Source organism: Triticum dicoccoides, chromosome 6A (genome assembly GCF_002162155.2).
Source record: "Triticum dicoccoides isolate Atlit2015 ecotype Zavitan chromosome 6A, WEW_v2.0, whole genome shotgun sequence".
NCBI classification, from domain to species: Eukaryota; Viridiplantae; Streptophyta; class Magnoliopsida; order Poales; family Poaceae; genus Triticum; species Triticum dicoccoides.
The window spans coordinates 174176323-174201702 of NC_041390.1; the positions used below are offsets into that span (position 1 = coordinate 174176323).

The 25380-nt window shown below is 50.5% G+C and overlaps 2 protein-coding genes and 1 pseudogene across 3 annotated transcripts; 2 read left to right on the forward strand and 1 right to left on the reverse strand.

Annotated features, from left to right (window-relative positions):
• The first annotated feature begins 784 nt into the window (after positions 1 to 784).
• On the forward strand, positions 785 to 7573 carry LOC119316476 (annotated as a pseudogene).
• Positions 7574 to 8249: 676 nt separating this feature from the next.
• Positions 8250 to 15383, forward strand: LOC119316478. Of its 2 annotated transcripts, XM_037590801.1 has the most exons (4): positions 8250 to 8633; positions 8786 to 8945; positions 11628 to 11741; positions 15060 to 15383. In XM_037590801.1, exons 1-4 carry the CDS (start codon positions 8336 to 8338, stop codon positions 15229 to 15231), a joined length of 744 nt encoding a protein of 247 aa, XP_037446698.1. In that variant the 5' UTR covers positions 8250 to 8335; the 3' UTR covers positions 15232 to 15383. The 2 variants fall into 2 exon arrangements, with proteins under 2 accessions (XP_037446698.1, XP_037446699.1); XM_037590802.1 differs by lacking the exon at positions 11628 to 11741 and having other exon boundaries at positions 8257 to 8633.
• LOC119316477 lies at positions 9947 to 18264 on the reverse strand. The gene is made up of 7 exons (XM_037590800.1): positions 17774 to 18264; positions 17346 to 17405; positions 16902 to 17150; positions 16488 to 16564; positions 10838 to 10914; positions 10617 to 10749; positions 9947 to 10528 (listed from the first exon to the last, which is right to left on the reverse strand). Exons 1-7 carry the CDS (start codon positions 18180 to 18182, stop codon positions 10373 to 10375), a joined length of 1161 nt encoding a protein of 386 aa, XP_037446697.1. The 5' UTR covers positions 18183 to 18264; the 3' UTR covers positions 9947 to 10372.
• Positions 18265 to 25380: the final 7116 nt, after the last annotated feature.

A 25380-nucleotide genomic window follows, 5' to 3' on the forward strand; every position in this document is an offset into this window, starting at 1 on the left:
GAAGGCGAGCAATCCGGCCGTCTGCTTCAGGATGATAGGCAGTCGACAGATGTGAGCGCCAAGAGTAGCATCATCCCGGCATGCCTTCCAAAGCAGAGGGAGAGAGAGGGTGTGAGGCCTCTAAACCCCAAGACCACCCCATTGTGGTGCTTCTAGAGTTGCCAACAACACAAGATGGTGAAGGCATTGGTAGTGTCGGGGCTGACAGCGGTTGGCACGTACATGAGGTGGAGATTTTGCACTTCGGCGCTTTTTCAAGAACAACAATCCCAACCGAGTTCTAGAACCACGAAGCAGACATGCACCGGAAGATCAGGTGATCGACAGTTTCATGGGGTTCATGGTAGAGGGGGCACACCATGCCTTCCAGGGCGACAATCCTATTTGTTTACTTGTAAGAAAAATCCAGTTTGATCCCCTTTCCCCTCCCGGGCCGCTCGCTCGGGAGGCTCTGGAGGCGCCAAACCTAGCGCCGAGAAGCCCCCGCCTCCATGAGATCCCCTTGCCACCGCCGCCGACGGCAGCGGCGGCGCCTGGCCCACAAAGTCGACGAGTGTGGTCGATGCGCCCCGACATGCCTTCCTCGTGCGGGGGAGGGCGTCAAGCGGGCAGCGCGAGTGAGTTCTTCCGGTGCGGCGGAGCATAGCGAGGTGCACGTGTGGGGCACAGCGAGGTGCGCAGTGGGGCACAGTGAGGAGCGCAGGCACGACGGAGCGCGGCGGTGCACGACGTGGAGCATAGTGGAGGAGCACAGGCGTGGGGGTGCCGTCCAAGTGGAGCCGACATGGGTGACGGCGGAGGCGACGCCGCTCGGACATAGAGAGGCACAACGACTCTCGACCAGGTGTTACCGCGCGAGCAGCGGCCGGACCTCGCTGCAGTGTTTGGACGAGCGGTGGTGGCCTCCTGGTGGCACTGGCGCAGGTGCTAAAGGAGAGGGCTTGGACCGGATCTGGGGCTCTAAGGCGCAACCGCTATGCTTCTGCCAGCCAGGAGTTGGTGGGTTGGGTACTGCATGAGGTCGAGATTTGTTCTGGTGTTGCGGGGTCTTGGTCGTGCCGGAGGTGGAAGGTGAGCTGTGTGACGGAGGTTGTGCGGTGTGTCGGTGTTCCACGACGTTCTGATCACATTGGCGAGGTGCTGCGGCGGTGGCGGAGTAACCCAACATGGACAGTGGCCTCAATACAGTGGGGATGGTTGGAAGTGCGCGACATTACAGATGAAAATCTTTGCCCGTCTTCGGCCGGTGCTAGCGGCGACGGCGCCAGTGGGTGTCGTTTCCCTCCTTGAAGGCGTCGCGGAGGTGTGTCGGCATGCCCTCTTGCTTGGGTTGTTGTCTCCGGGAGAAAGCCTAGGCCCCTTTTCGAATCGGCGATGGCGGTGTCTCTGATATGGTGACTGTTGAGAGCCTCGTGTGGGGAGACATGGTTTGAAGGTTTTGTGTTGCGCCTCTTTTATGCTTGCCGCTGGTCCAGGTAGATCTTCATCGGCACAATGTACGCCGTTGCCGGTGAGTCAAAGACAATAACTTGCTTGGGTCTATCTGAATCTCGCCATCTCCTTTTAGGCATTCTAGGGTGGTTGGTGCGTCAGGAAGGGAGGCCCGTTTGTAGTTGTTGCTCTTTGAGATGACTGGTGTTGGTCGAGACGCGACTTTGTTGTTTTGCTTAGGGCACACTCTCTGCGTTGCGTTGTAATGTCTGTGATGGTTGATCTTAAACTTAAATTGTATGTAAAGCCATTTGTAGAACCAGACATCAATCTAATGGCAGGGTTGAAGTATACCTGGCCATACCTTGGGTCGGGCCGGGCTTTGGGCCAGGCCTAGCCAAACCCAACACAAAAAACCCAGGCTCGGGCCCGGGCCGGTCCGGCCATCGGGCCTGTTTTCTGGGCTCGAGCCGGGCCCGAACATGTAAAAGCCCGTCGGGTTCCGGGCCGGCCCGGCCCGACCTTCAGAAAAGTGCAAAAACGACGGGCCCAGGCCTGGCCCGGCCCGGCCATCAGGCTCAAAATTTAGGCCCGAGCCCGGCCGGGAGCAACGCCAGGCCGGGCCGGGTCGGGCTGGCCGGGCCGGCCTTCCCATGGCCAGGTATAGGTTGAAGTGACACATCCTCAGTGAGTGAACTTTCCGTATATACGGGTCTTCTGGAGGTCGTTTCAATATAAAGCCATTTTATTTGCTCAAAAAATATAAAGCCAATTTACAGTTAAAATGATTTTAACACGGCGGAGCAGTGACCCCCCTACCCACCGCCAAGATAGAAGTTTGTGCGTTCCAGTCCCGCCACCACCGCCGCCACCCCTACCCGCCGCCATAGCTCACCGTGAGCTTCGCCGGTCAGGATTCCGCACTGCGTAAACGCCAAGTAGCCGGCCGTTCGCCGCCGGCCCGCAGATCGATGGAGGCCTCTCGCTGTAGCTCGAGGGACGCGACGCTGCAGCTTCCCGTCGCGCTCTTATCCGTTCCCGCCGTCGCCCCCTCGCCGCGCGCCGACCTCTGCCTGTCCCTCGTCATCGCCCCGGCCCTGGCGGCTCCCTTTCCCCGTCTGGTGCCTCCGCGATCACCAGGACCGTCGAGGCCAACACCTCGGGTCGGGGGTGACGACTGACGGCGAGGAACGTCATGACGTGCCGGACGATTGCCGGTGAGCCCAGCTGCGAGGTGAAAGAGAACCGGGCAGCATTGCCGGAGAAGAGGGAGAAGGAAAGAGCTGTGATGGATTGTCCGCCGCCGCCCACAACCTGTTCGATGTATTGGCTGTGTGTGGATGTGAAAACAACAGCCAAGGAAGGGCATTTCGCTACAAATGTGAAATGTAAAATGAACATTTTGACCCTGACAGAGTAGCATATTCAGGTAAGTGTTGCAAATGGCATGACATATCTGGACAGTTTGTACAAGAGCAATCTTGCACGTGCAATTTCTTTGGAAGTTGGCGATGGTATTTAGAATTACATTGGCATGTATCCAGATTCCCCTTGCCTGGGACTCTTAATCTTACATAGTAATTTCTTATTTCTTATTTAGCATATGTATATACCAATCTAGAACACCAGCTTAAGCTTTGTTGAATCACCTTCTGCTTTGTTGAATCCACGATCTTCTATTGGCTCATGGAAGATGCCCTGATTAGTTTTTTCTGCCAAGTGCTCCTTCCGTTTCTAAATATAAGACTTTTTAGAGACTTCAATAAGGACTACATTCAGATGTATATAGGCATATTTTAGAGTGTAAATTCACTCATTTTGCTTTGTATGTAGTTGGTATTGGAATCTCTAAAAGGGCTTATATTTAGGAACGGAGGGGATATTTTTTAGCACCTTATTTCATTTGTTTGCCTGCAAGATTTATTGGTTTGATGTATTGTCATTGTTCAAAACTCTGTTACCTCAGCACTGATACTTACTCTTGATTGTCCCCTCCTTTTCCAGGATAGCCTCTACCTGTTGGTCCAACTTCTCTGTATTATCCGTATATCTGCATCGCCGGAATCTGATAAAAGGAATCTATTTGCTCTGAGGAATGCAATTCCTCAAGGGAAAGGCTTTCTCCGTGACTGGTTTGATCCAAAAACTCCTCCATGCAGCTGGTCAGGTATAACTTGTGCGGGAGACGCGGTTGTGGCCATAGATCTGTCCCATGTGCCACTCTATGTCCCCTTTCCGTCATGCATCGGGACATTCCAGTTGCTTGTTCGGTTAAAGGTCAGTGGATGTCAGTTCAATGGTGAGCTCCCAGAAGTTATGGGAAATTTGCGGCAGCTCCAGTACCTAGACCTGAGCAATAATCAGCTCGCTGGCCCCCTACCAGTTTCACTATTTGACTTGAAGATGCTTAAAGAACTGGTGCTTGACAAAAACTGCCTTTCCGGACAACTGAGCCCTGCCATTGGTCAGCTTCAGCACCTCACTAAGCTATCCATGTCCATGAATTCCATCTCTGGAAGCCTTCCTCCAGAGCTGGGAACCTTGCAGAACCTGGAGTTTCTGAACCTTAACAGGAACACATTCAGTGGGTCGTTACCGGCAGCTTTCAGTAATCTGACCCGGCTCTCATACCTTGCCGCAAGCAATAACAGCCTCACTGGATCAATATTTCCTGGAATAGGCACATTGGTGAACCTCAGGAGACTTGTTTTGTCGTCAAACGGTTTGACTGGGCCAATTCCTGAGGAGATTGGTCAACTAGAAAACCTGGAAGTTATAAATTTAATGAACAATGGTTTCACTGAAAGCATTCCAGAAGAGATTGGTCACCTGAAGCGGCTAAAAGTGCTTAAACTCTCCAACTGCAAGTTCAATGGTGCCATACCTCGGTCAATCGGTGGTCTTGAAAGCTTGATGACTCTTGATATATCAGGGAACAACTTCACTGCTGAACTCCCAACATCTGTCGGTGAACTGAGCAATCTAATTAAATTGTTAGCAGTTCGTGCAGGGCTCACTGGGGCCATACCGAAAGAACTTGGTAACTGCAAGAAGATTACTGTTATAGACCTGTCCTTCAATCATTTTACTGGCTCTATCCCTGAAGAACTTGCAGAGTTAGAAGCTATTATCAGCTTTAAAGCGGAAGGTAACAGACTGTCGGGTCACATTCCAGATTGGCTTCAAAACTGGGGGAATATTAAGTCCATATCGTTGGTGAACAACATGTTCAGTGGGCCTCTGCCATTGCTGCCTTTGCAGCATTTGGTTGAATTCTCTGCCGGAAAGAACCTGCTCTCAGGCCCTATCCCTGCCGGGGTGTGTCAAGCTATCTCTCTGCGGTCACTCAACTTGTATAGTAACAATCTGACAGGGAGTATCAAGGAGACATTCAAAGGATGCAGGAACCTCACTATACTGAGTTTGCAAGTTAACCAGCTCTGTAGTGAGATACCAGAATACTTGGCTGAGCTACCGCTAGTAAGCCTGGATCTCACCCAGAACAATTTCACGGGGTCTCTGCCTGACAAGTTCTGGGAGTCATCAACTGTTCAGGAACTCTATCTCAGTGACAATAACCTCACCGGCATGATCCCTGAGAGCATTGCCGAACTTTCCCACTTGAAGATTCTGCGGATTGACAATAACTACTTGGAAGGACCAATTCCACGGTCGGTCGGCACTCTAAAGAGTCTGATAACATTGTCTCTGCGTTGCAATATGTTGTCTGGGAACATCCCGGTAGAGCTCTTCAACTGCACAAACCTCGTCACGCTAGACCTGAGCTATAACAGTCTGACCGGACACATCCCAAGGGAGATATCACGCTTGACACTGCTTAATAGTTTGGCTTTGTCTAATAATCAGCTGTCAGGCACTATCCCTTCCGAGATCTGTGTGGGATTCTCGCACGCGTCTCACGTTGATTTGAGATTTTATCAGCACCAACGACTTCTTGACCTGTCATACAACCAATTGACTGGTCAGATCCCAACAACGATCAAGGATTGTGCTGTAGTGGCGGAACTATACCTGCAAGGCAACTTGTTGAATGGAACTATTCCTGCAGAGCTTGGCGAGCTGATGGGTCTTGCAACCATTGACCTGTCTTTCAATGCATTAGTAGGACATATGCTTCCTTGGTCTGCGCCATCTGTACAACTTCAGGGCCTTTCTCTGTCTAATAACCGCCTGAATGGATCCATTCCTGCTGAGATAGGCCACATTCTTCCTGCAATTTATAAGCTGAACTTGTCGGGTAACACGCTTACTGGCAATCTACCCCAGTCTTTGCTCTGCAACCATCACCTAAGCCGTCTGGATGTCAGTAACAACAACCTCTCTGGAGAAATCCTATTCTCCTGTCCCGATGGGGATGAAGGATCCGCGAGTGCCCTGAACACGTTCAATGCAAGCAATAACCATTTCTCAGGGAGCCTCGATGTGTCTATTTCCAACTTCACAGGGCTGACCTCTCTTGATATCCACAGCAATAGCCTCAATGGGAGCCTGCCTTCAGCTGTCTGCAATGTTACCACTTTGAACTATCTTGACTTATCAAGCAACGATTTCAGTGGCACCATCCCATGTGGTATATGTGATATGTTTAACCTTGTGTTTGCCAACTTCTCTGGTAACCACATCGTTGGCACGTACAACTTAGCGGACTGTGCTGCTAATAACATCAATCACAAGGCGGCTCATCCATCTTATCAAGTTTCACTAGCGGCAATCGTCTGTGGCATTACGATCATTATCATTCTATTGGTTCTTCTGGGGGTTTACTTGAGACGGAGACTATTGAAGAGAAGGTCCTCGTGGGCTCTTGTACCTGCGAGCAAGACCATGGTGACCTCCGAGGAAACCTTAAGGAGCAAACTCCTAGGGAAGAAGTCACGGGAACCTCTGAGTATCAACCTCGCGACATTTGAGCACTCACTGATGAGGGTCGCCGCAGATGATATCTTGAAAGCCACTGAGAATTTCAGTAATCTACACATCATAGGCGACGGTGGCTTTGGCACTGTCTACAGGGCAGCACTCTTCGGAGGCCGGCAAGTTGCTGTCAAGAGGCTGCACTGTGGCCACCAGCTCCAGGACAACCGTGAATTCCAAGCTGAGATAGAGACCATTGGGAAGGTGAAACACCCAAACCTTGTTCCCCTCCTTGGCTACTGCGCTTCCGGCGATGAGCGGTTCCTGATCTACGAGTACATGGAGCACGGGTGCCTCGAGGCATGGCTGAGGAAGAACCGGACTGACGCAGCCTACTCGCTGGGATGGCCAGACCGTCTTAAGATATGCCTCGGCTCTGCCAAGGGCCTGGCGTTCCTGCACCACGGCTTCGTGCCCCATATCATCCACCGGGACATGAAATCGAGCAACATCCTGCTGGACTGGGACCTGGAGCCGAGGGTCTCCGACTTCGGCCTCGCGAGGATCATCAGCGCGTGCGAGACCCATGTCAGCACCAACCTCGCCGGCACGCTCGGCTACATCCCCCCGGAGTACGGGCTGTCGATGCGATGCACCGCAAGGGGCGACGTCTACAGCTTCGGCGTCGTCATGCTAGAGCTGCTGACCGGGCAGGAGCCGACGGGGCAGGAGGTGGATGAAGGCGGCGGAAGCCTCATCGGCTGGGTGCAGTGGATGGTGGCGCGCCGCCGCGAGAAGGAGGTGTTCGATCCCTGCCTCCTGCCGGCTTCGGGCGCGTGCAGGCAGCAGATGGCGCGCGTGCTCGCCATCGCCCGGGGCTGCACCGCTGACGACCCGTGGGCGAGGCCGACCATGCTGGAGGTGGTGAAGGGCCTGAAAGCGACACAGATGATGGAAAGCACGCCTCCGGCGACGACGACACTCTCCAGAGCGGGCCTCCGGTGGTGACAGGCTCTCTCCAGGGAGGACATGTGATCCAATGATAAACCCTTTTTGCGAGAGATAACCTTTCTTCTTTTCATTTCATTTCTGAAAGGCGATAGCCCAATCGTTGTAAGCTTGTATCAGCGGAGTAAGCTTCAGTTATCTGGAGAATGTGACGAGTCGCTGCAGCAACGGTGCTGCTGAAGTGCTGATCAAGCTGCGTACATGTATCCTCAAATAATGCTGTGACTCTTCTTTTGAGTTTTTAGCTGGTTACAAGATATATATGCACCGTCTCCTTGATCTGGCAGTTTATATGTATGGCGAGCTCGGGATATGCAATGCCTGGGAGCGTTTCCATACGCGGTGTGTTGGTTGCTTCATACTGTATATACTACTAGAACCCGCAAAAAAAAAGGAAAAAAAAAGAGGAGTTCAGCTCCAAGACATTATACTGGACGTGCAAATAGGCAATGTTTTCTTTCACTTGTGTCAAATGCGTGGATGTATGTCGTAGGGGTCTAGAGTTGCTGAGATGCTGTTTTCAAGAACAAGTACTAGTACAATGCTGAACCTGAGGGGTATAATTCAGAACTTATCTTTGTGACTTTGCACTGGCAGGTTGTATTATTCCCTGAGTCTGAAGTCCAGAGCTGCTTCGATCGGCAAGCGAGCAAACATAAATGGAAGCCGTTTGCTTCGAGTGACGCGTCCTTTTGCAAATGTTTCTGTCAAACAATGAACTGAAAGTGGCAGAGGCGAAATTCTGGTTCGAGTCCTTATCTTCTACTCCTAATGTCTCAGTCCGTACGTGGTTCGTTCGTTGGTTCGCTCGCTCACTACTTCCTTTCGATCTCCTCCATCCCGCCTCCCACCGATTTTTTTTTCCATCCCTATGAAAACCGGTGGAGAAAACCCCCCAAAAAATTAGGTGGTCAAATAAGTAACCAACGCACAATCAGGTCCAAGCAAACCCTAACTCCAGCCCCTTCTCACGCATCCCACAGCCCACCCCTTTGCCACTGCTCCTCGGCTTCGGCCCTCCATGCGCCGCGCCGCCGCCCCACCCACCCTGCATGCCCCTCCTCACCACCACGCGGAATTGCACGCCGACCTCCATGCTCATCTAGATGGTCTTGAGACGGACGTGCATCCTAGACTTGCCGATCTCGATGCGGGATTGCACACCATCCTCTCCCACCGTGAGCAAGCGTGGCTGCACGATGTGGGCATCGGATTGGACGGCCTTGACGCTAATCAGATTCTCCTCCAATTGGGATTGCATGCGCAGCTGCACCTACGACACACCCTTACGCGCGGCTGCAAGTACGCCGCCGGCGCAGGTACATGTTTTTCTTGATCCCGCACACAAGAATACGATGTGGAGAAGGCTACTGGATCTGTTCCATTCATTGCTAGCTAGCTTTCGATCGGGTGGAAACGAATATAGAACAGCCTCGGCTAATCAATTTTCATTGGTTCTTTTGTCTAATAGGAAAACGTACCAGTTGTGCCATATGGGATGACGGAACGCCGGCCTGCACGCAAGCGTTGGACAGGCGCACCCAGAGTAGCGAGTGTTGCACGTTGGCCTCTGAAGATTCGCGGTGCACTACAGGCAGCATTGCAAATTCCGCGTGCATTGCAAATTCAGAGTATGTCCTTTGTTTTCTCACTTTCATGGAGATAAAGTCCTTTGTGTTGTCCATGTATAAATTGCTAGCTGCATGTATAGGATACATATCTACAATATGATGCAAAAAGAATTACCTGGAGTTACGACACATGTGTAAGAATGTGAACGTTGTAAATATGTTATAATCTATTTGTAGTACCTGACTTCTTCTCGGTGATTTATGAATAATGTTCACCACTACAGACTAGAACATAATTATAATTTTTGTGTAGCTAATAAAGTGGTTCTATAGATGCACTACAAAACATGATGATTATTGTGGAAAGAAACATACGCCGCCATGATTTCTGTATGCTCTTATAATTCCACCAGCAATACCAATTACAGTTATACACAACTTAATCATTCAAGCATTGCTATGTCTTCTGCAAGGTCCTAATCATCCTATTTTTTCATAAAAGTAACCACTGCATTCTTTGTCTATTTTCCTGAACCTACTGTTCTTTTAATAATCTGTTCTATTCATGGAGATCACGAGGCCACCGATACCCTCTGTGGTACCGTGGTACGGTGGAATAGAAGAGTGGCATGTGGGCTTCTCTCCAAAGTTTTCACACCGCTGGCAAATTCCACCGTCTCTCTTGCTTGAATATCGTTCAATCCATAAACATGTGCGATCCCATCTCCAACTGAGACCACTCGATCAATCTCATCCACTTGAAAGTTCTGTAAAACTTGGTCATTCTACTTTCTAATAGAGTTGTGAGTTCTGCATATCCGAGTATTATATCATGTTTGGAGCATGGAATCAAGCCATAGACAACGATCGGTCATCCAATCAACCAGATAGCTGTCAAAAGCACTGAAACAAAAAGCTACTCCCTCCGTTCCTAAATATTTGTCTTTCTAGACATTTCAAACAGAGTACAATATACGGATGTATGTAGACATATTTTAGAGTGTAGATACACTCATTTTGCTCCGTATGTAGTCACTTGTTGAAATCTCTAGAAAGACAAATATTTAGAAACGGAGGGAGTATATGTATATCTATTGTTACCTATGTTTATATTTGTCAAGCGTACAAAAAAATATTCATCATCATCACTTCTTTACATCTCCTATATATATGCACATTTATGGCATACTGGCAACAACACCAAGCACATAGCTTTTTCCCAGCTTGCAAATTTCCACGGGAGCTCATCTGGCTACACATGCATCAGATGATCCTTTTCCTCCTTAAACCACATCAATGGATCGACGAGCCATACTATATTATGGTTATGATTTCATTGAAGAGCGCGTGCAGTCCCAGCTTCACTCCACTTCTTGCCTCAGCAAGTAGCAAGATTTCTTGTGTGCGTCAACTTCTTTGCATTGCTGAAACCTCTCAGTAAGTAAACCTTATCGGCAGGAATACGTGTAAGATATCAACATTCCCAGCTATCTGTCGGAGGCGATGGCTTCTTCGATCCTCCTAATGACGATGCTGAGACCATGTCCGCTTTCAAGTGCTTTGACGGCAGCTCTATGTGCTTTCTTGTGCCACTTCAGGAGGTTGTAAGACTGCATCACTGACCAGCGAGCTCTATTTGCCATCTGGTGATAAGCAACGAAAGATACTCATGGACTGTTTTTGGTTTATTAAGACGAAGGTAAGAACAGACATCAGAAGAAGAATATAGACCTGTGCGACAGAAAGCGGAGGATCGAGCAGAACACACAAACTCCTGAATAAATTCTCGTCATTTTCTCCTCCTTCTGCCTCCCCGTATACAAGTGCTTCTGCGGCGATGCCAGCAAACAGAATCATGCAGTATCTGCAATTACGATCTCGCTTCAGTACAGAAGAGACGATGTCCAAAAACTCCAAGTGTCGAAATCGAAACATAACACCTGGTTACATACCTGTCAAATGCTGTACTAGACAGATGACCCTCACCAAGTTCTTTCTCCATTTTTGCGTCCCAGAACTGTGTTCCTGCCTGCAGAGGTGTGAGATTACACATCTTGAGATCTCTATGAAAAGCATATCTCAGATCCTTAAGGATTTTTTGACACATTGTGCCACAATCTGCACAAAGAAAAACAAGGAAGTCTAATCCTATATTCTTACTCTTACGAGCACTGGCGGAGCCACCTCCTGGCAACCCTGGGCAGCTGGCTGGGCTCGGCTGGCAAGCCTCCCTTAGAAACTTTTTTTTTAGTCGAAACAGTGCTGTGTTTGAGGTTGAAGATGACTAATGTTTGGGCAAAAGTTCACTACCATAGCAATGCACATGAAATTATTCATGATGTAGCACACAGCGAGCAATCTGGTTCTATGTTTAAGCTAGATTATGAGAAGGCTTGATAGAGTAAATAGAGAATTTATTAATTCTATGATGCACCAGAGGGGCTTTGGTGCTAAATGGATGAATTTGATACAATCCTTGCTCTATAAAGGTCAATAGCAACTTCTTTGAAGCTGGTCAACCCTATCTCTCCTTTACTATTTAACCTAGTAACTGAGTGTTCACTAGAATGCTGATGAAATCTGCTAGGCATGGTTTAATATCTGGTTTGAAAAAAAAAACTGCCATGATCCTTAAGCGGATCCTCTCTTGCTTGGAACAAATATCCATCACAAGTGTGAACTTATGCCTATCAACATCGATGCTGATAAAGGCCAAACTTATGCCCAAACCTTATGTTGCAGATTAGGGGAATTTCCTATGAAGTATCTTGGAGTTCCCTTGCACTATAACAAACTTAGAAAGGAGGACTTGCAATCTGTCATTGATAGTGAGAAATTAGTTCTTATTCAATCCTGGTAAGCAAATATTCCTATTTACATGATGAGTATCATTAAATTCCCTATGAAGTATCTTGAAAATGGGCTATAGCCCTCATAAATTCTCAGATGGCATACTGCTTCTGGATATGAGCCATCATAAATATCATCCAACCCATTGGTATCTGTTGACACAGGAAAAAAAGAATTTGGAGCCCATTGGTATCTGTTGATACAGGAAAAAAATAATTTGGTGGTTTAGGGGTACAGATATGAGCATGTGTCTTCTAGACCTTGGGTTAAAAGATACTCCCTCCGTCTCATAATGTAAGACGTTTTTTGACACTAGTGTAGTGTCAAAAAACGTCTTACATTATGAGACGGAGGGAGTACCATTTAAATGACAACAAACTCTAGAAACAGATAATTGTTTTGCAAGTATAGAACTCAGGACCCAAACTTATTTGCCTGTCCTACCAATGATATCTCTCCCTTTTGGAGGAGGGTGTCTTATGGGCTGCAAAAGCTGGTATGATGGGATATCAGTGGAAGGTTGGAAATGTCAAAAAGGTGAAGTTCTTGGAAGACCATTGGTTTGGCACCTCAAGTCTTGCTATTCAATTCTAGGAGTTGTATGGGCATAATATTTCCCTGACATCTAGGATTGGGTGCAATATAAAAGATACTTTTAGAAGATGTGTAGATCAGAATCGGCTCAACAAACAGTTTGATGTGATTCATATTGCTAATTCGCTTCAGATTAATGAGTATGATGATGCTATTATCTGGAAGTTTGAATCAAAAGGGATGTACTCTGCTAGTTAATTTTACACTATCATCAACTTTAAGGGAGTTATGCCTGTACATGTTCCTGCTGTTTGGAAGCTAAGCTGTCCCACCAAAAATCCACATTTTCCCAGGCTCCTAAATAGAGACAATTTAAATAAAAGACAGAATGTGCCTGATCTACCTTGGCCGGAACCTGCGAGAATGAAAGAAATCCCTCCTCGACTCCATCCAGGCCCTAGACCTCCGGGCCGACTCCACGGGCCTTACCTCGGAGGAGTGGCTACTCCGGTACGATCTTGAGGATCAGCTCATGGTCATATATACGGATGAGGAGGCCTACTGGCGTCTGCAGGGCACACAAAATTGGGTCCTCAAGGGGGACGCCAATACGGCATATTTTCAGGCCATTGCCAATGGCCGGCGGCGCCCGAACACCATCCCCTTGCTTTGGGACGGTGAGACCCTCTTGCGGCGACTGGAGGACATCCGGACCCATGTCGACGGCTTCTATAAGGCCCTATTCTCAGCCTCCCCTCGGGGAGGAGTTGCTCTGGCCCACGACATCTAGCCTGAGCACATGCGCGTTTCCGCGGCAGATAATGCAGCCCTCACGGCTCCGTTCTCGGAGGAGGAGGTCTGGGCTGCCATCAAGGGCATGAACCTGACGTCCACTCCGGGGCCAGATGGCCTCCCTGTGAAGTTCTTCCAGACTTTCTGGAATGTCATTAAGCAAGGGGTCATGGCCCTTCTTGAGGAGTTTTTTGTGGGCTCCATCGACCTAGCCCGCCTTAATTATGGGATTATCGCCCTCATCCACAAGGTGCCTGATGCCTTCGACATTCGCCAGTTCCGCCCGATCATGGTGATCAATGTGATCTTCCGAATCCTGGCAAAGGGGTACGCCAATAGGGTGACCCTCTTGCGGACCGCATCACCCACCCCGACCAGTCGGCCTTCATCCAGGGACGCTATATCCTGGATGGAGTCCTAGTCTTCCATGAGGCTCTCCATGAAGTTCGCTCCAAACACCTCAAGGCGGTCTTCCTGAAGCTGGACTTCCACAAGGGTTATGACATGGTCAGCTGGGCCTTCCTTCGGGAAGTTTTACTCCGGAAGGGTTTCAATGATCGTTGGGTTACCAGGGTCATGCAGATGGTCTCCTCGGGCCGGACCGCCGTTAACATCAACGAGGAGATTGGACCCTACTTCCCCACCTTCTGTGGGGTGCGTTAGGGCGATCCTCTTTCCCCGTTCTTGTTTAACATGGTGGTCGATACGCTCGCCTCCATCCTCGACAAGGCTAAAGAGGCGGGCCACCTCCGCGGGATAGTCCCGCACCTGGTGGGAGGGAATGGCGTATCCCTCCTACAGTATGCGGACGACACCATCACCATGGTGGAAGGCTCCGAGAACGACATCACGAACCTGAAGTTCCTCCTCCTCTGCTTCCAACAAATGTCAGGGCTCAAGATTAACTTTGACAAGAGCAAGGTTATGGTGTTGGGCTACTCCCCCTCCGAGAGCCAAAGCATCGCTGACCGCCTTAATTGCAAGTTGGGTGCCTTCCCCACGACCTACCTGTGGATACCGCGGGATCAAGACGGGCTTGGGATCATGTCATCCAAACGCATGAACATTGCCCTGCTGACTCGCTGGCTGTGGCAGATTGCGAATGGGGAAGGGGGCCTTTATCTACGCATCATTCAGAATAAATACCTGCATGGCCAGCCGCTCGCCTTCTGTCAGTGGTCTGGTTGCTCTCAGTTCTGGCAATCTCTAATATAGTTGCTCCCGGTCCTCCGCATCGGGACCTCCATCTCGGTGGGGTCTGGAGCGTCCACCCTCTTCTGGTTCGACCGGTGGGCCGGGGACCGCCCTTTCGCGGCCCGTTTCCTGGATTTGTTCGCCATCGCGGTCGAACCTAGGATCTCTGTCGAGGTGGCCCTTATTGACTTAGGGCGCCTCGTGTTCCGGCGGCCTTTCGGGCCCCCGGACCTCCTCGCCTGGCAGGACCTTCTAGCATGCATCGCCCTACATGAGCCTAACGTGGAGCACGCGAACGACCGCTTCTCATGGCATCTAGAGCCGTCAGGTAGCTTCTCCACTACATCCATGTACCAGGCCATCACAACGACACCCGGACCTGAGCCTCTCGTGGTGATTTGGTCGATCCGTCTACCGCTGAAAATCCGGATCTTCCTGTGGCAATGGATCAGAGGTCGGGTCCCCTCCGGTGTGGAAGTGCTCAAGCGGAATGGCCCGGGAGATGGGATGTGTCCGCTCTATGGGACAGAAGAAGACTCGAAACACATCTTCTTCTGTTGCGTATCCGCACAATTCCTATGGAGTTGCCTCCGCGAAGCGGTGGGTGGTAGTTGGTGCCACAACAACTTCCCCAACCTCTTCGCCAAACTCCAGGCTTCACCGCCAGCTGTCCGCCACACTAGGTGGCTGACTATTGGGGTCCTTGCCTGGACACTGTGGACGGTCCGAAATAAGCTTGTGATCCAGCGTGTGCCTCTACGACGTGCTACTGACGTTGTGTTCAAAATGTGTGGTTATTTGCAGCTTTGGTGGCCGGTTAGCCGCCCCCGGGACCGAGATGCCATCACCACCATCATCGCTGATCTTCACGCGATGGCTCTCCGCTTGGCGCCGCCGCTTCCTCCTCCGCCACCAGAGCCGGATTAGATCCTCACATTCTGTGCCGCCACTTGTTTTTCATTTTTGGGCTTGTTGAGTTGTGCCCTCAGCAGAACCTGTTTGTACCTTGTGTTGTGCTACTTCGTGTGCGGGGTGTGGGTGCGTGTGTTTGCTGTGTGACCTTTGTTGGACCTTGTGGCTTCGGAGGTTTGCTTTATATATAAAGCAGGGCAAAAGCCTTTTTCGGTATCATGTGTACTCTGTTCTGAAGCTGAGGCATGCATGCTTGGAAAGTGATTTCTCATTTCACTGGACTTCCAGGCATTGCTAACTTACTTTGAGGCTGGAGCCTGTTTGTGGATAAGTAATACAACCATAAAGTAGCAAATGACGTTATGGGGGTTGTGGAAGCTTCATAATCATATTTGCTTTAATCAAGCACATATTTGTCCGGAATGCGGGTGAGTTGGTGGAAAATTGCTGCATTTCTTTCAGTGGCGGCTCCTGTGCTCGGAGGGTGCAAGAGAGCAGATAGACAGAGCGGTTCCATCCTGAGTCTCTGAAGATGGAGTTCCCATGGCCGCAGCATGCTAATTCTGAAGCCTGGGAAGGTACTATGGCCAGTCTTGTGCGCTGGGCCGCTGGCTGGAAGCCACCTCGCTGAAATTCGTGGAGAATGAGATGATGCTTCATGTCGTCCCCAACATCTGAGTGCGATCTGGGGTTCTGGTCGTGTGGATGTCTTTTGTTATCTCCTTGTAACACGGTTAATAGATGTACAAGACGTTCTCTGAACTTTTTATTTACCCGTTCTTGTTATCTCCTTGTAACGCTTCTGTTATTCCCCCGTGGACTGGTGATGTAAAACCTGAACCGATTTGGTTTCGTGGTCAATGGAACTGGGGCGGGGGCCTATTCTTTTAAAACTACCATAGCCACAGTTAGGCTTTGCCCAGGCTCCAAAGGCTGGCTAGCTCAGCCACTTCTTACAAGACATATTTCTTTAGTCTTGGCTACTACATACCAACTTGGTGAGGTTTATTAGCCTTCTAGATCAGCAAATACTTCTAAAACTGCATCTAAATCCAACTTGAAAACAAAATACTTGTGCATACTTTCTTAATAATGTATGCAGGAACATGGGCAGATTGAACTCAGTCACACCACTTGCTAGTGATGGCAGTAGAACATTTGTTACTTGTAACTTGTAAGTAAACTTAACTCAAAATTTTGAGAAGGCGGGATGATGTATTGAAACGACAGAAATTACACTACTTCATCAGATAATAAACATAAAAAAAACAACTAGCACAACATACATATAATAAAAGAAAAAAATAGTAAAGGTGGTACCTGGCCTTGAATGCCCATCCGCAGTGCCACAAAAGGATCCAGGATGACTCCTCGTATGGGGCAGCCCATTAGATAAGCTAGACACAGGTTCATGAAAGTAAGATGTGTTAGGGTAAAAACTAGTCTCAGAAGTCAGATGCTATACAAATAGCCATTGTTCCAAATATTGGCCACTTAATCGCTACTCGGTGGGTCACCGAATAGCCGATTAACTGGTTTATCGGCCAATTAACTGGCCAATTCGCCTATATTATCCCTTATCGTCACCTGACCGATATGGTACCAGTTACCGATATCCTGAACAATGCAAATAGCAGACTGCAAAACTAACAAATAAAAGCTACCATCCCAAAGTTGGATCGATACAGGACTTGAGACCATAAAACAGTGTAAGACATTGAAGGAAAGAAATACCAGTAAGAAGATGTCCGGCTTCATGTACAAGGACTCTGCGCTTGTATGGAGGCCAGAAACATGAGATTTGTGCAGCACAAGTACCACCAAGAAAAAGTGCATCTCCGGTTGCTAACGCCAATATCGCAGCCAAGTTAGGCCGTACATCCACTCCTTGGGTTAGTAGAAAAGATGCACCGCCAAAAAAAGTAGCCAGAACATAACGAGAATTTCCTGAGAGACCCCACTTCTTTGGTGCAAGCTTTGCAGCTGAGAAAAGTAAAACATGAAGAAGATAAGGGCTACATAAGAAGCTGAAGTCCTAAATTGGTGCATTATCCTATTTCACATATCCACTGGTAAGACAAGGAGTGTTGCAGTATGAGTTTGAAAAAGAATGCCACTTCAATGTTTGAATAAGGAAGAACACAGATGAAAGAAAGGGAATATTGCCTCAATTTTCACCTTCCAGGCCTGTCATCTCCTTTAAAATTGTCGGCGTAACTTCTCTCGGTCCCTCCAGAACTGCAGCAAAAAGGGTATAAAATATCTCTTGACCTAAATGAAAACTATCAGTGCATTGCTGTAAATACAGAGCAAGCCAAGTGCAAAATTTCAGGGCGTTCCTTGACTGAATCAGTATAGTGAAACACTTTCAGATCAGTTCACAGCTTCGCATTCTACATAGCTTATACAAGCTAGAATGCTGGATTTTACCATGAATCCCGCAGACCTCATCGAACATTGCTAACAGCTAACAAACCGAATTCTACACCAAGTACAAATTTGAAGGCAGTTTGGCAACTGGGATACTAATTTTGGATAAAATGGCCCTCAAACCCATTCAATTATCACGCAAAAAATGGGACAATTAACGAGAGATCGGCGTTTACCTATGTTCTTGCACTTGCCGAAGTTGGCGAGGACCCCGCGGTCGGAGAGGAACTGGTACGCCCGGCCGACGAGCCGCATGTCATCTGCGTCGATGCAGGTGTCCAGCACCTCCCAGTCCCGCCCCGGCGACAGGGGGAGAGCCACCTGCGTAGCCGCATTCGTGGCCGCTTCCGGATAAGACGCGGGCTCCACGGACTGCAGGAAGCGGAGCGCGCGGGAGAGGTCCTTGCTCTCGACGGCGTCCTCGAACTCGCTCCACTCCCTGAGGGAGCCCGCGCGGAGGCGGGTCCCGGGGCGCGGCGGGCGGGACGGGAAGGGGAGGAAGCGCTTAGAGGAGGGGGGAGCCGGCTGGGAGGCGGAGAGGGCCGCGGTGGAGGTGAGCGGCGAGGAGCAAGAGGTGGTCGCCATTGGTGCGGTCACGGAGGTGGGTTGCTCTGCTTCGCTGTGACCGTCGTGGCGTCGCCCGCTGCCGGTCGTCAGGCCTGTCCGGTATGACTGATTTTTTTTAGTGGTAAGACAAAATTGTATTCATCAAACTCCACACAAAATGGGATACAAATTGGGTCATGAGGTTGGCCAAATCAAACATGATCCCATGATCCAGTCTAAAAGCATACCGAATACTTCGCTAACTTATGTGCTTCATAATTCACAACACGACATTCGAAAGAAAAGTTAAAAAGTGAAAAAAGCTACTTGGGATTTAATTTCGTCGATAATAGCTTCATAGCTTTCCTTCAACCCTTAAGGCTACCGCATTCACCGCTAGTTGTGAGTCAGATGATATAGCGACATTTTGTAGATGCAGATCCGCTGCTAACGCAAGTGCCTCCCGATATGCGATCACCTCAAACGTGGTCGGATCATGTGAAACGTCAATCACCAATCTCGAGCTTCCATAATAATTCCCTCTGTTGTCTCTGCATACTGCTACAGCCGAGCCTTTTTTTCCTAGTTGGACTCCCACGATGACATGGATCTTACTGAACCCCGGGGGTGGAGCTCTTGGTCTTGATGGTGGTACACTGGGTGGAACAAGCGCTGCTCGAATTGGAGTCCACCCTCCTTCCTTAATCATGTCAAGATCTTCGATATAATGATTGATGAAGCCTTGTACCGCATGCGGGCTATGAAAGATGCCCTCATGAATAGCTTTCCTTCTAGCTGCCCATATAGCCATAAAGTAACAGAAAGTTTTACAAGGAGGTCATGCGGCAATGTTTCCATGCGCTGAACAGTCATTGCTTCGCATTCGGTTGGGTAGTGGATGATATCTTTTGTGCCAGCTCCTCATTAACTAATGCCGAGGTACACCTGGACATTGTGTAATCGACCAATGAATGCCTCCACGAATCCGGTGCTCCACAGATGCCGCACGCGCTCGAATTGGTCATGCGCTGGTGAGCCCTGACATCATTAGTGGGGATCGAATGTTTCGATAAACGCCAAAGGAACACTCTAACCTTGCCTGGAACCTGGACCTTCCACAAAGTTTTCCATGCCTTCTTCTCTTTGGTCGTTGAAAGTGCAACTAATCCCCAAACGGTTTTGGTAATTCATAACAACATATATATCATTGATTTAATGCTTATTGAAAATAGATTTCAGAAAAGATCAATGATTGGCATGGCAAGGACATGAGATTGTGGACCCCTCAAAATGCTAAGGACATGGATTGGCAAAGCCTCAAGACTCTGCATTTTCTACATTTTTTGTTAAATGGTCCAAGATCGTATTGAGTCCATAGGAAAGTCAATACTATTAAAAGAGGATGCGGTTTTGATCATGACTCAATTACTCAAGTGCTTAGTGATATTGCTCCAAAAATCCTCAAACACCTTCTCCAAATCACATATGTCCAAACCCTAAAATTTCATCTTGGTCCCACTAAAAAGATTTATGCCGGACCCACCAAGTTGATCCTACACACTGCCAAAGCCAAATCCTAAAATTTCGGTCTCACCGAGTTGTTGTGGCCAAGTTTCTATAAGCCAATTTGTTCATTTTGGAATCACCGAGTTGAACTGATCGGAACTATCGAAACAAAGTCCTGCCTAGGTTATCACATTTCGGTCTGTCTAAGATTTCCACTTCGGTCCCACCGAAAAGCCAAACATTCATATCTTTTACACAGGTCGGTCTCAACGAGATTTTGCTCCGGTGTCACCGAGCTGAGTCAAAAGTGTGTAACGGTTGGATTTTGGGTGAAGGCTGTAAATACCCCTCCACCCCCACCTACTATGGGAGGAAGCGCTTGGAGGAGGGGGAGGCCGACTGAGAAGTGAAGAGGGCCGCGGTGGAGGTGAGCGGCAAGGAGCAAGAGGTGGTTGCCATTGGTGTGGTCGCGGTGGTGGGTTGCTCTGCTTCGTTGTGACTGTCGTGGCGTCGCCCGCTGCCGGTTGTCAAGCATGTTAGGTATGATTGAATGTTTTTGTTTTTTGAACGGCCCACCGTATCCCCACTAGCAAACCTGGCCAAGTGGGCCGGCACGGCCTGACCCTCCACTAAACATGCCTGGCAGCACGATCCAGGGCGGTTTCTTCATAAATGGGTTGCCGTGATGGCACGTGTGCTGCACTATCAGGCCCAGATATGTGGCATAGATGTTAAACGTGCCGGCCGGCCGGTCTGTAATGGGCCGTTTGGTCCTAATAGGCCATTACGGCCCAATTACTTAAAAAAATCTGAAAATCTGAAAAAATACATGAAACTCAATACCTGAGGCAAAGTTTATGTGGAATAAATCTTGAGCTTTCTTAGTGGCTGCCTCATTAAAAAATTTCATCATTAGGAAGGAAAGGGAGTACAAAGCCATGCACTAGATTACAAAAGGATAAAAAATTACAAAGCGTACAACTGTTCTTCCTCTTCTTCAGTGGTAAGATTTTTGAACTTGGCTTTCTGTCTTGTTTGTAAATGCTGGAAGATAACCATATAAGCCAAAACTTAACTATGTCATTATAGATAAGTTCCAAGTAAAGTCATAGAAAACCAAGATTCATTTTCTAAAGGGAAGTGCAGACCAACATCTCACCAAAATCATGACTTCACGAGAAATGAACTAGTTTCAGAACAGAAGCCAAACAACTCAGGATCAGGCAATAGATATTTAAGCATGGACCTCAGTTAACAAATAGGATCTGAAATCACTTGGGTGAAGCTTTCATGAATTATTAGCCCAGCTCACCCAAAACCAAAAATAAATAAACAAAATAAAATAAAGAGGCTACATGTGGTGCCCAACTATTAAGCCAAAATCATTCAATGAAAAGAAGTCATCCTTGTGAAATATCAGAAGCGTCTCACCTCCCATGGGAGGCCGCGTAGTGCTATATTGATTGATCGGGGCTTATCCCGTCTAACGCATACATTGTTCTGTTACAGCCGTGGTTGGCAAGGAGAGAATGAGGTAAGAAAAGCAACAGTGAAAAGTAAATAAGCTAGAGGTAGACGATGAGCGAATGCAAGCCATCCGATCTTCTTTTCCGTCATTGATCCCCAGCCGTTCATTATCTGAACCGGTACAGTTAACTGAAGACTAAAACACCTAGCAAGTTCAGTCACAATGCCCCGTTGTGAGCGCGATCTTGTCTTCAAGAAGCTGAAGGTTGACGGCGCCATGCTTTGACTGTCTTCTTGAAAAAGGCTGGGAATGTATGCTTCATGAAATCCACGTCTTCCCAAGTTGCGTCATCCAGAGGAAAATTCAGCTGGCTAATGTGGAACACTGGGTGGATACCCACGTTTGCAGCTGCAGGTGATATGCCACAGTGCCCACATGATACAGTACTCGAAATGGTCCGAAGAACTTCCTTTGCAGCTTGATGTGAGAGTGAAGGCCGAAAGCATATGGCTGAAGCTTCCAAGTAAATCATGTCAACTACTGCGCTTCATCGTTGACAGCAGTTGTCAGTGTTGACAGCAGTGCCTACCATCGAGAACTCACTGATTTGTCGCTGTGGATATCCATATATGTCAAGGACCTCGGTGCCCAAGACAGCAGGACCTCGACTACGTAGTTCGTAGTCTCGGTTGATAGGAGCGCTAGGGTTTTTGCCTAACTGCTCAATGGTGCGGGAGAAGAGATTAGGAGTAGAGGAGGAGGTAGGAGATAATGATTTATTGCCTGCGTCCAAGGGTGCAGATTACAGGATATATAAAGGCCTTATGGGCTTCTAACAAACTAGGAAACTAACTACTCCTGGACTCCTAACAAACTAGGAAACTAACTACTCCTGGACTCTAGGAACCAACGTAGGATCAGGACTCCTTGTCCCGATCATGCCTCGCCAGCTCTGGCCGTCGGCTGCTGCCCCTGGGCGTGCGACCCGCGCCTGTACGCAGCGCCCCACATGACATCTCTCCCCCCCTCGACGAGCAGCTCGTCCTCGAGCTGAAAAGCAGGGTAGCGCTCGACGAAACTGTCAAGATCCTCCCATGTAGCTGATGATGCTGCTTCACCCTTCCAGTGGACGAGCAGCTGGCGAACGCCGCGTGCTAGTCGTGCACGAGTCACGCGCTCCGGTTCTGGAACAGCCGCCCCATTGTGGATCGGAGGCAATCCCGGTGGTGCAGTTGGAGGCATGCCGAAGAACTTCTTGAGGAGGCCCACGTGGAACACGTCATGGAGGCGCGAGCGTGCCGAAAGCTCAAGGCGGTAGGCCACGTCGTTGACGACCTCTGAAATGCGGTACGGCCCATAGAAGCGTGGCTTGAGCTTGCCCCTGGTTGGCAGGTTGAGAGAGGACGCGGCGCGCTGGCGAAGACGAAGCCAGACCCAATCGTCCACGTCATGCCGAATGTCCCGATGGCGTCTGTCGTAGTAGGACTTGTAGACCGCTTGTGCCTGCTGTAGACGATAGCGGACGTCTGCGAGTAACTCGTCGCGCTCCGCCATGCTCCTGGCCACTGCGGCCACCCGTGTATCGCCCGACTCGTAAGAGCGAATAGTGGGAGGGTCACGGCCATACACAAGCTTGAACGGAGTTTCTTGGGTTGCTGTCTGGTAGGCGGTGTTGTATATGTACTCGGCCCAGGGAAGCCATCGGAGCCACTGCCTGGGACGATCCCCGGTGAGACAACGGAGGTACATCACAATGATCTTGTTAGCAGCCTCCGTTTGGTCATCCGACTGTGGATGAAACGTCGTCGTCATGTGCAGCTTGGTCCCGGTGAGGCGCATGAGCTCCCGCCAAAAAGCCGAGGTGAAGACGGGTTCGCGGTCAGAGACCATGGACTACGGGACACCATGGAGACGCACAATCTCAGCGAAGAACACCTGCGCCACTGATTCCGCCGTGTACGGGTGGGCCAGCGCCACAAAGTGGCAGTATTTGCTGAAGCGATCCACCACGGTGAGGATAACAGACTTCCCACCCACACGAGGGAGCGCTTCTATGAAATCGATGCCGACGTCAGTCCACACGGCCGTGGGCACCGGCAGTGGCAGCAGCAGACCGGCGGGGTGCAAGTGCTCGGACTTGTACCGCTGGCAAGTACCACAGGCGCGGACATACTCCTGCACCGTCTTGCGAAGGTTAGGTGCGTGGAAGTCGCGGCGGAGACGATGCAGCGTGCGCAGGACGCCTTCGTGTCCGTCATCGTGCACTGCGGTGAGAAGCCCTGTAGTAGTGGAGACGTTGGCGGGATGTAGAGGCGGCCGTTAAAAGTGACGAGGCCGTCGGAGAGCGCCTGCCGTGATATCCTCGCGCAACGCGACGAGTGCTGGGTCGATGGACGAAGCGTGCCGTAGGCGGTCGATGAAGTCGAAGTGAGGACCAGATATAGCCATGACCCCCGTCTCTTCCGTGTCGCGGCGGGAAAGGGCATCCGCCATCGTGTTTGTACTACCGGCCTTGTACTCCACAGTGAAATCGAACCCCGGTAGTTTGCCGACCCAGTGGTGCTGCGGAATGGTTGCCAAGCGCTGGTCAAGGAGGAATTTGAGACTGTAGTGGTCAGTTTTTACCACAAATTGGCGCCCCCAGAGGTACGGTCGCCAATGGCGAATAGCAAGCACCAGGCCAATGAGTTCCCGTTCATATGCCGCCAGAGAACGGTGACGAGGCGCGGCCGGCCGGCTGAAGAAAGCCACCGGGTGCTGATCCTGGAGAAGGACGGCCCCGAAACCGTATGTAGACGCGTCACACTCGATGATGAACGGCCGTGTGAAATCGGGCAATGCGAGCACGGGAGCCGTGGTGACCGCCGTCTTGAGGGCGGTAAAAGCTGTTGCCGCCTCCGGCGACCATGAGAAGCCGTCCTTGCGAAGCAGGGCCGTCAGGGGCGCGGCGACCATGCCAAACTCCTTGACAAACTTGCGGTAGTACCCTGCAAGACCGAGAAACCCCCGGACCGCGCGCGCCGAGCGAGGCTGCGGCCAGTCGGCCACGGCCTGCACCTTTTCCGGATCCATGGCCACTCCGGCCGCGGAGATGGTGTGACCCAGGTAGGAGATCGACTCGACGGCGAACGAGCATTTGGACCTCTTGACGAAGAGCCGGTGCTGGTGCAGTACGGTAAAGATGGTGCGCACATGGCGAAGATGATCGGCCCACGACTCGCTGAATATGAGGATGTCGTCGAAGAAGACGAGAACGAAACAGCGCAGGTACGGCCGCAGCAGATTGTTCATGAGTGCCTGGAACGTCACCGGCGCGTTGCAGAGGCCGTCGTGGGTACGGAAGGCAGTCTTTGGGATGTCCTCCGCACGCATCCGCACCTGGTGGTAGCCGGAGCGTAAGTCGAGCTTGGTGAAGAAACGAGCGCGCCGGAGCTCGTCGAGGAGTTCGTCCACCACCGGAATTGGAAACGCATCCTTGATGGTGATGGCGTTCAGGGCGCGGTAGTCGATGCAGAAGCGCCAGGACCCGTCGGGCTTGCGGACCAGCAGTACCGGCGATGAGAATGCGGAACGACTTGCTCGGATGATGCCCTGGGCGAGCATGGCGGCGCACTGACGCTCCAGCTCGTCCTTGTGCGCGGCCGGGTAGCGATACGGACGGACGGCCACCGGGGCGGAGCCGGGCAGCAGGGTGATGCCGTGGTCGCGGCTGCGGAGTGGTGGTACGCCGGAGGGTTCGGCGAAGATGCCATCAAACTCGGTGAGGATGGCGTCGAGGAAATCGCGGCCATTGCATGATTGCAGGGCTGGCCCGTCCGGTCCGGCAAGTCCACGCCAGCAGACCCGATGGCCCCTCCGCCAGAACGTCATGGAGAGGGCGCGGAAATCCCACAGGATCGGTCCAAGCGTCGCCAGCCATTGCGTGCCCAAGACGACGTCGTAGCCTGCGAGCGGCAAGGCGAGGAAATCCTCCGAGAACGCCTCCTGGTCGATGCGGAAGGAGACGGCGCGGTATGCGCCCTGGCACGGAACACGCTCGCCGTTAGCCACCGTGACACGCATCTTCTCGATGGTGGGGGATGGCAGTGTAGCACGAGCGGCCGCCTCCTCGGCGATGAAGTTGTGGGTGGAGCCTGAGTCGATCAGGGCGAGGAGGGAGACACCCCCGAGGGTGACATGCATCTGCATGGTCTCGCTCGTGCGCACGCCGGAGATCGCGTGGAGCGAGATCCGAGGGTCGGCCGGCGAGGCATCAGCGGTGGC

What these genes read in the sequence shown, in the direction of transcription:
- LOC119316478 (XM_037590801.1), top strand. Translation starts at nt 8,336, where the DNA reads ATGCGCCGCGCCGCCGCCCCACCCACCCTGCATGCCCCTCCTCACCAC. An exon ending in CAAGTACGCCGCCGGCGCAG is followed by an intron (nt 8,634 to 8,785) that starts GTACATGTTTTT and finishes TTTGTCTAATAG; the next exon opens with GAAAACGTACCAGTTGTGCC. An exon ending in GCGTGCATTGCAAATTCAGA is followed by an intron (nt 8,946 to 11,627) that starts GTATGTCCTTTG and finishes CTTATGTTGCAG; the next exon opens with ATTAGGGGAATTTCCTATGA.
- LOC119316477 (XM_037590800.1), bottom strand. Translation starts at nt 18,182, where the DNA reads ATGGCGACCACCTCTTGCTCCTCGCCGCTCACCTCCACCGCGGCCCTC. An exon ending in GGATGGGCATTCAAGGCCAG is followed by an intron (nt 10,915 to 16,487) that starts GTACCACCTTTA and finishes ACACCTCTGCAG; the next exon opens with GCAGGAACACAGTTCTGGGA. An exon ending in CTCCGCTTTCTGTCGCACAG is followed by an intron (nt 10,529 to 10,616) that starts GTCTATATTCTT and finishes GCTTATCACCAG; the next exon opens with ATGGCAAATAGAGCTCGCTG.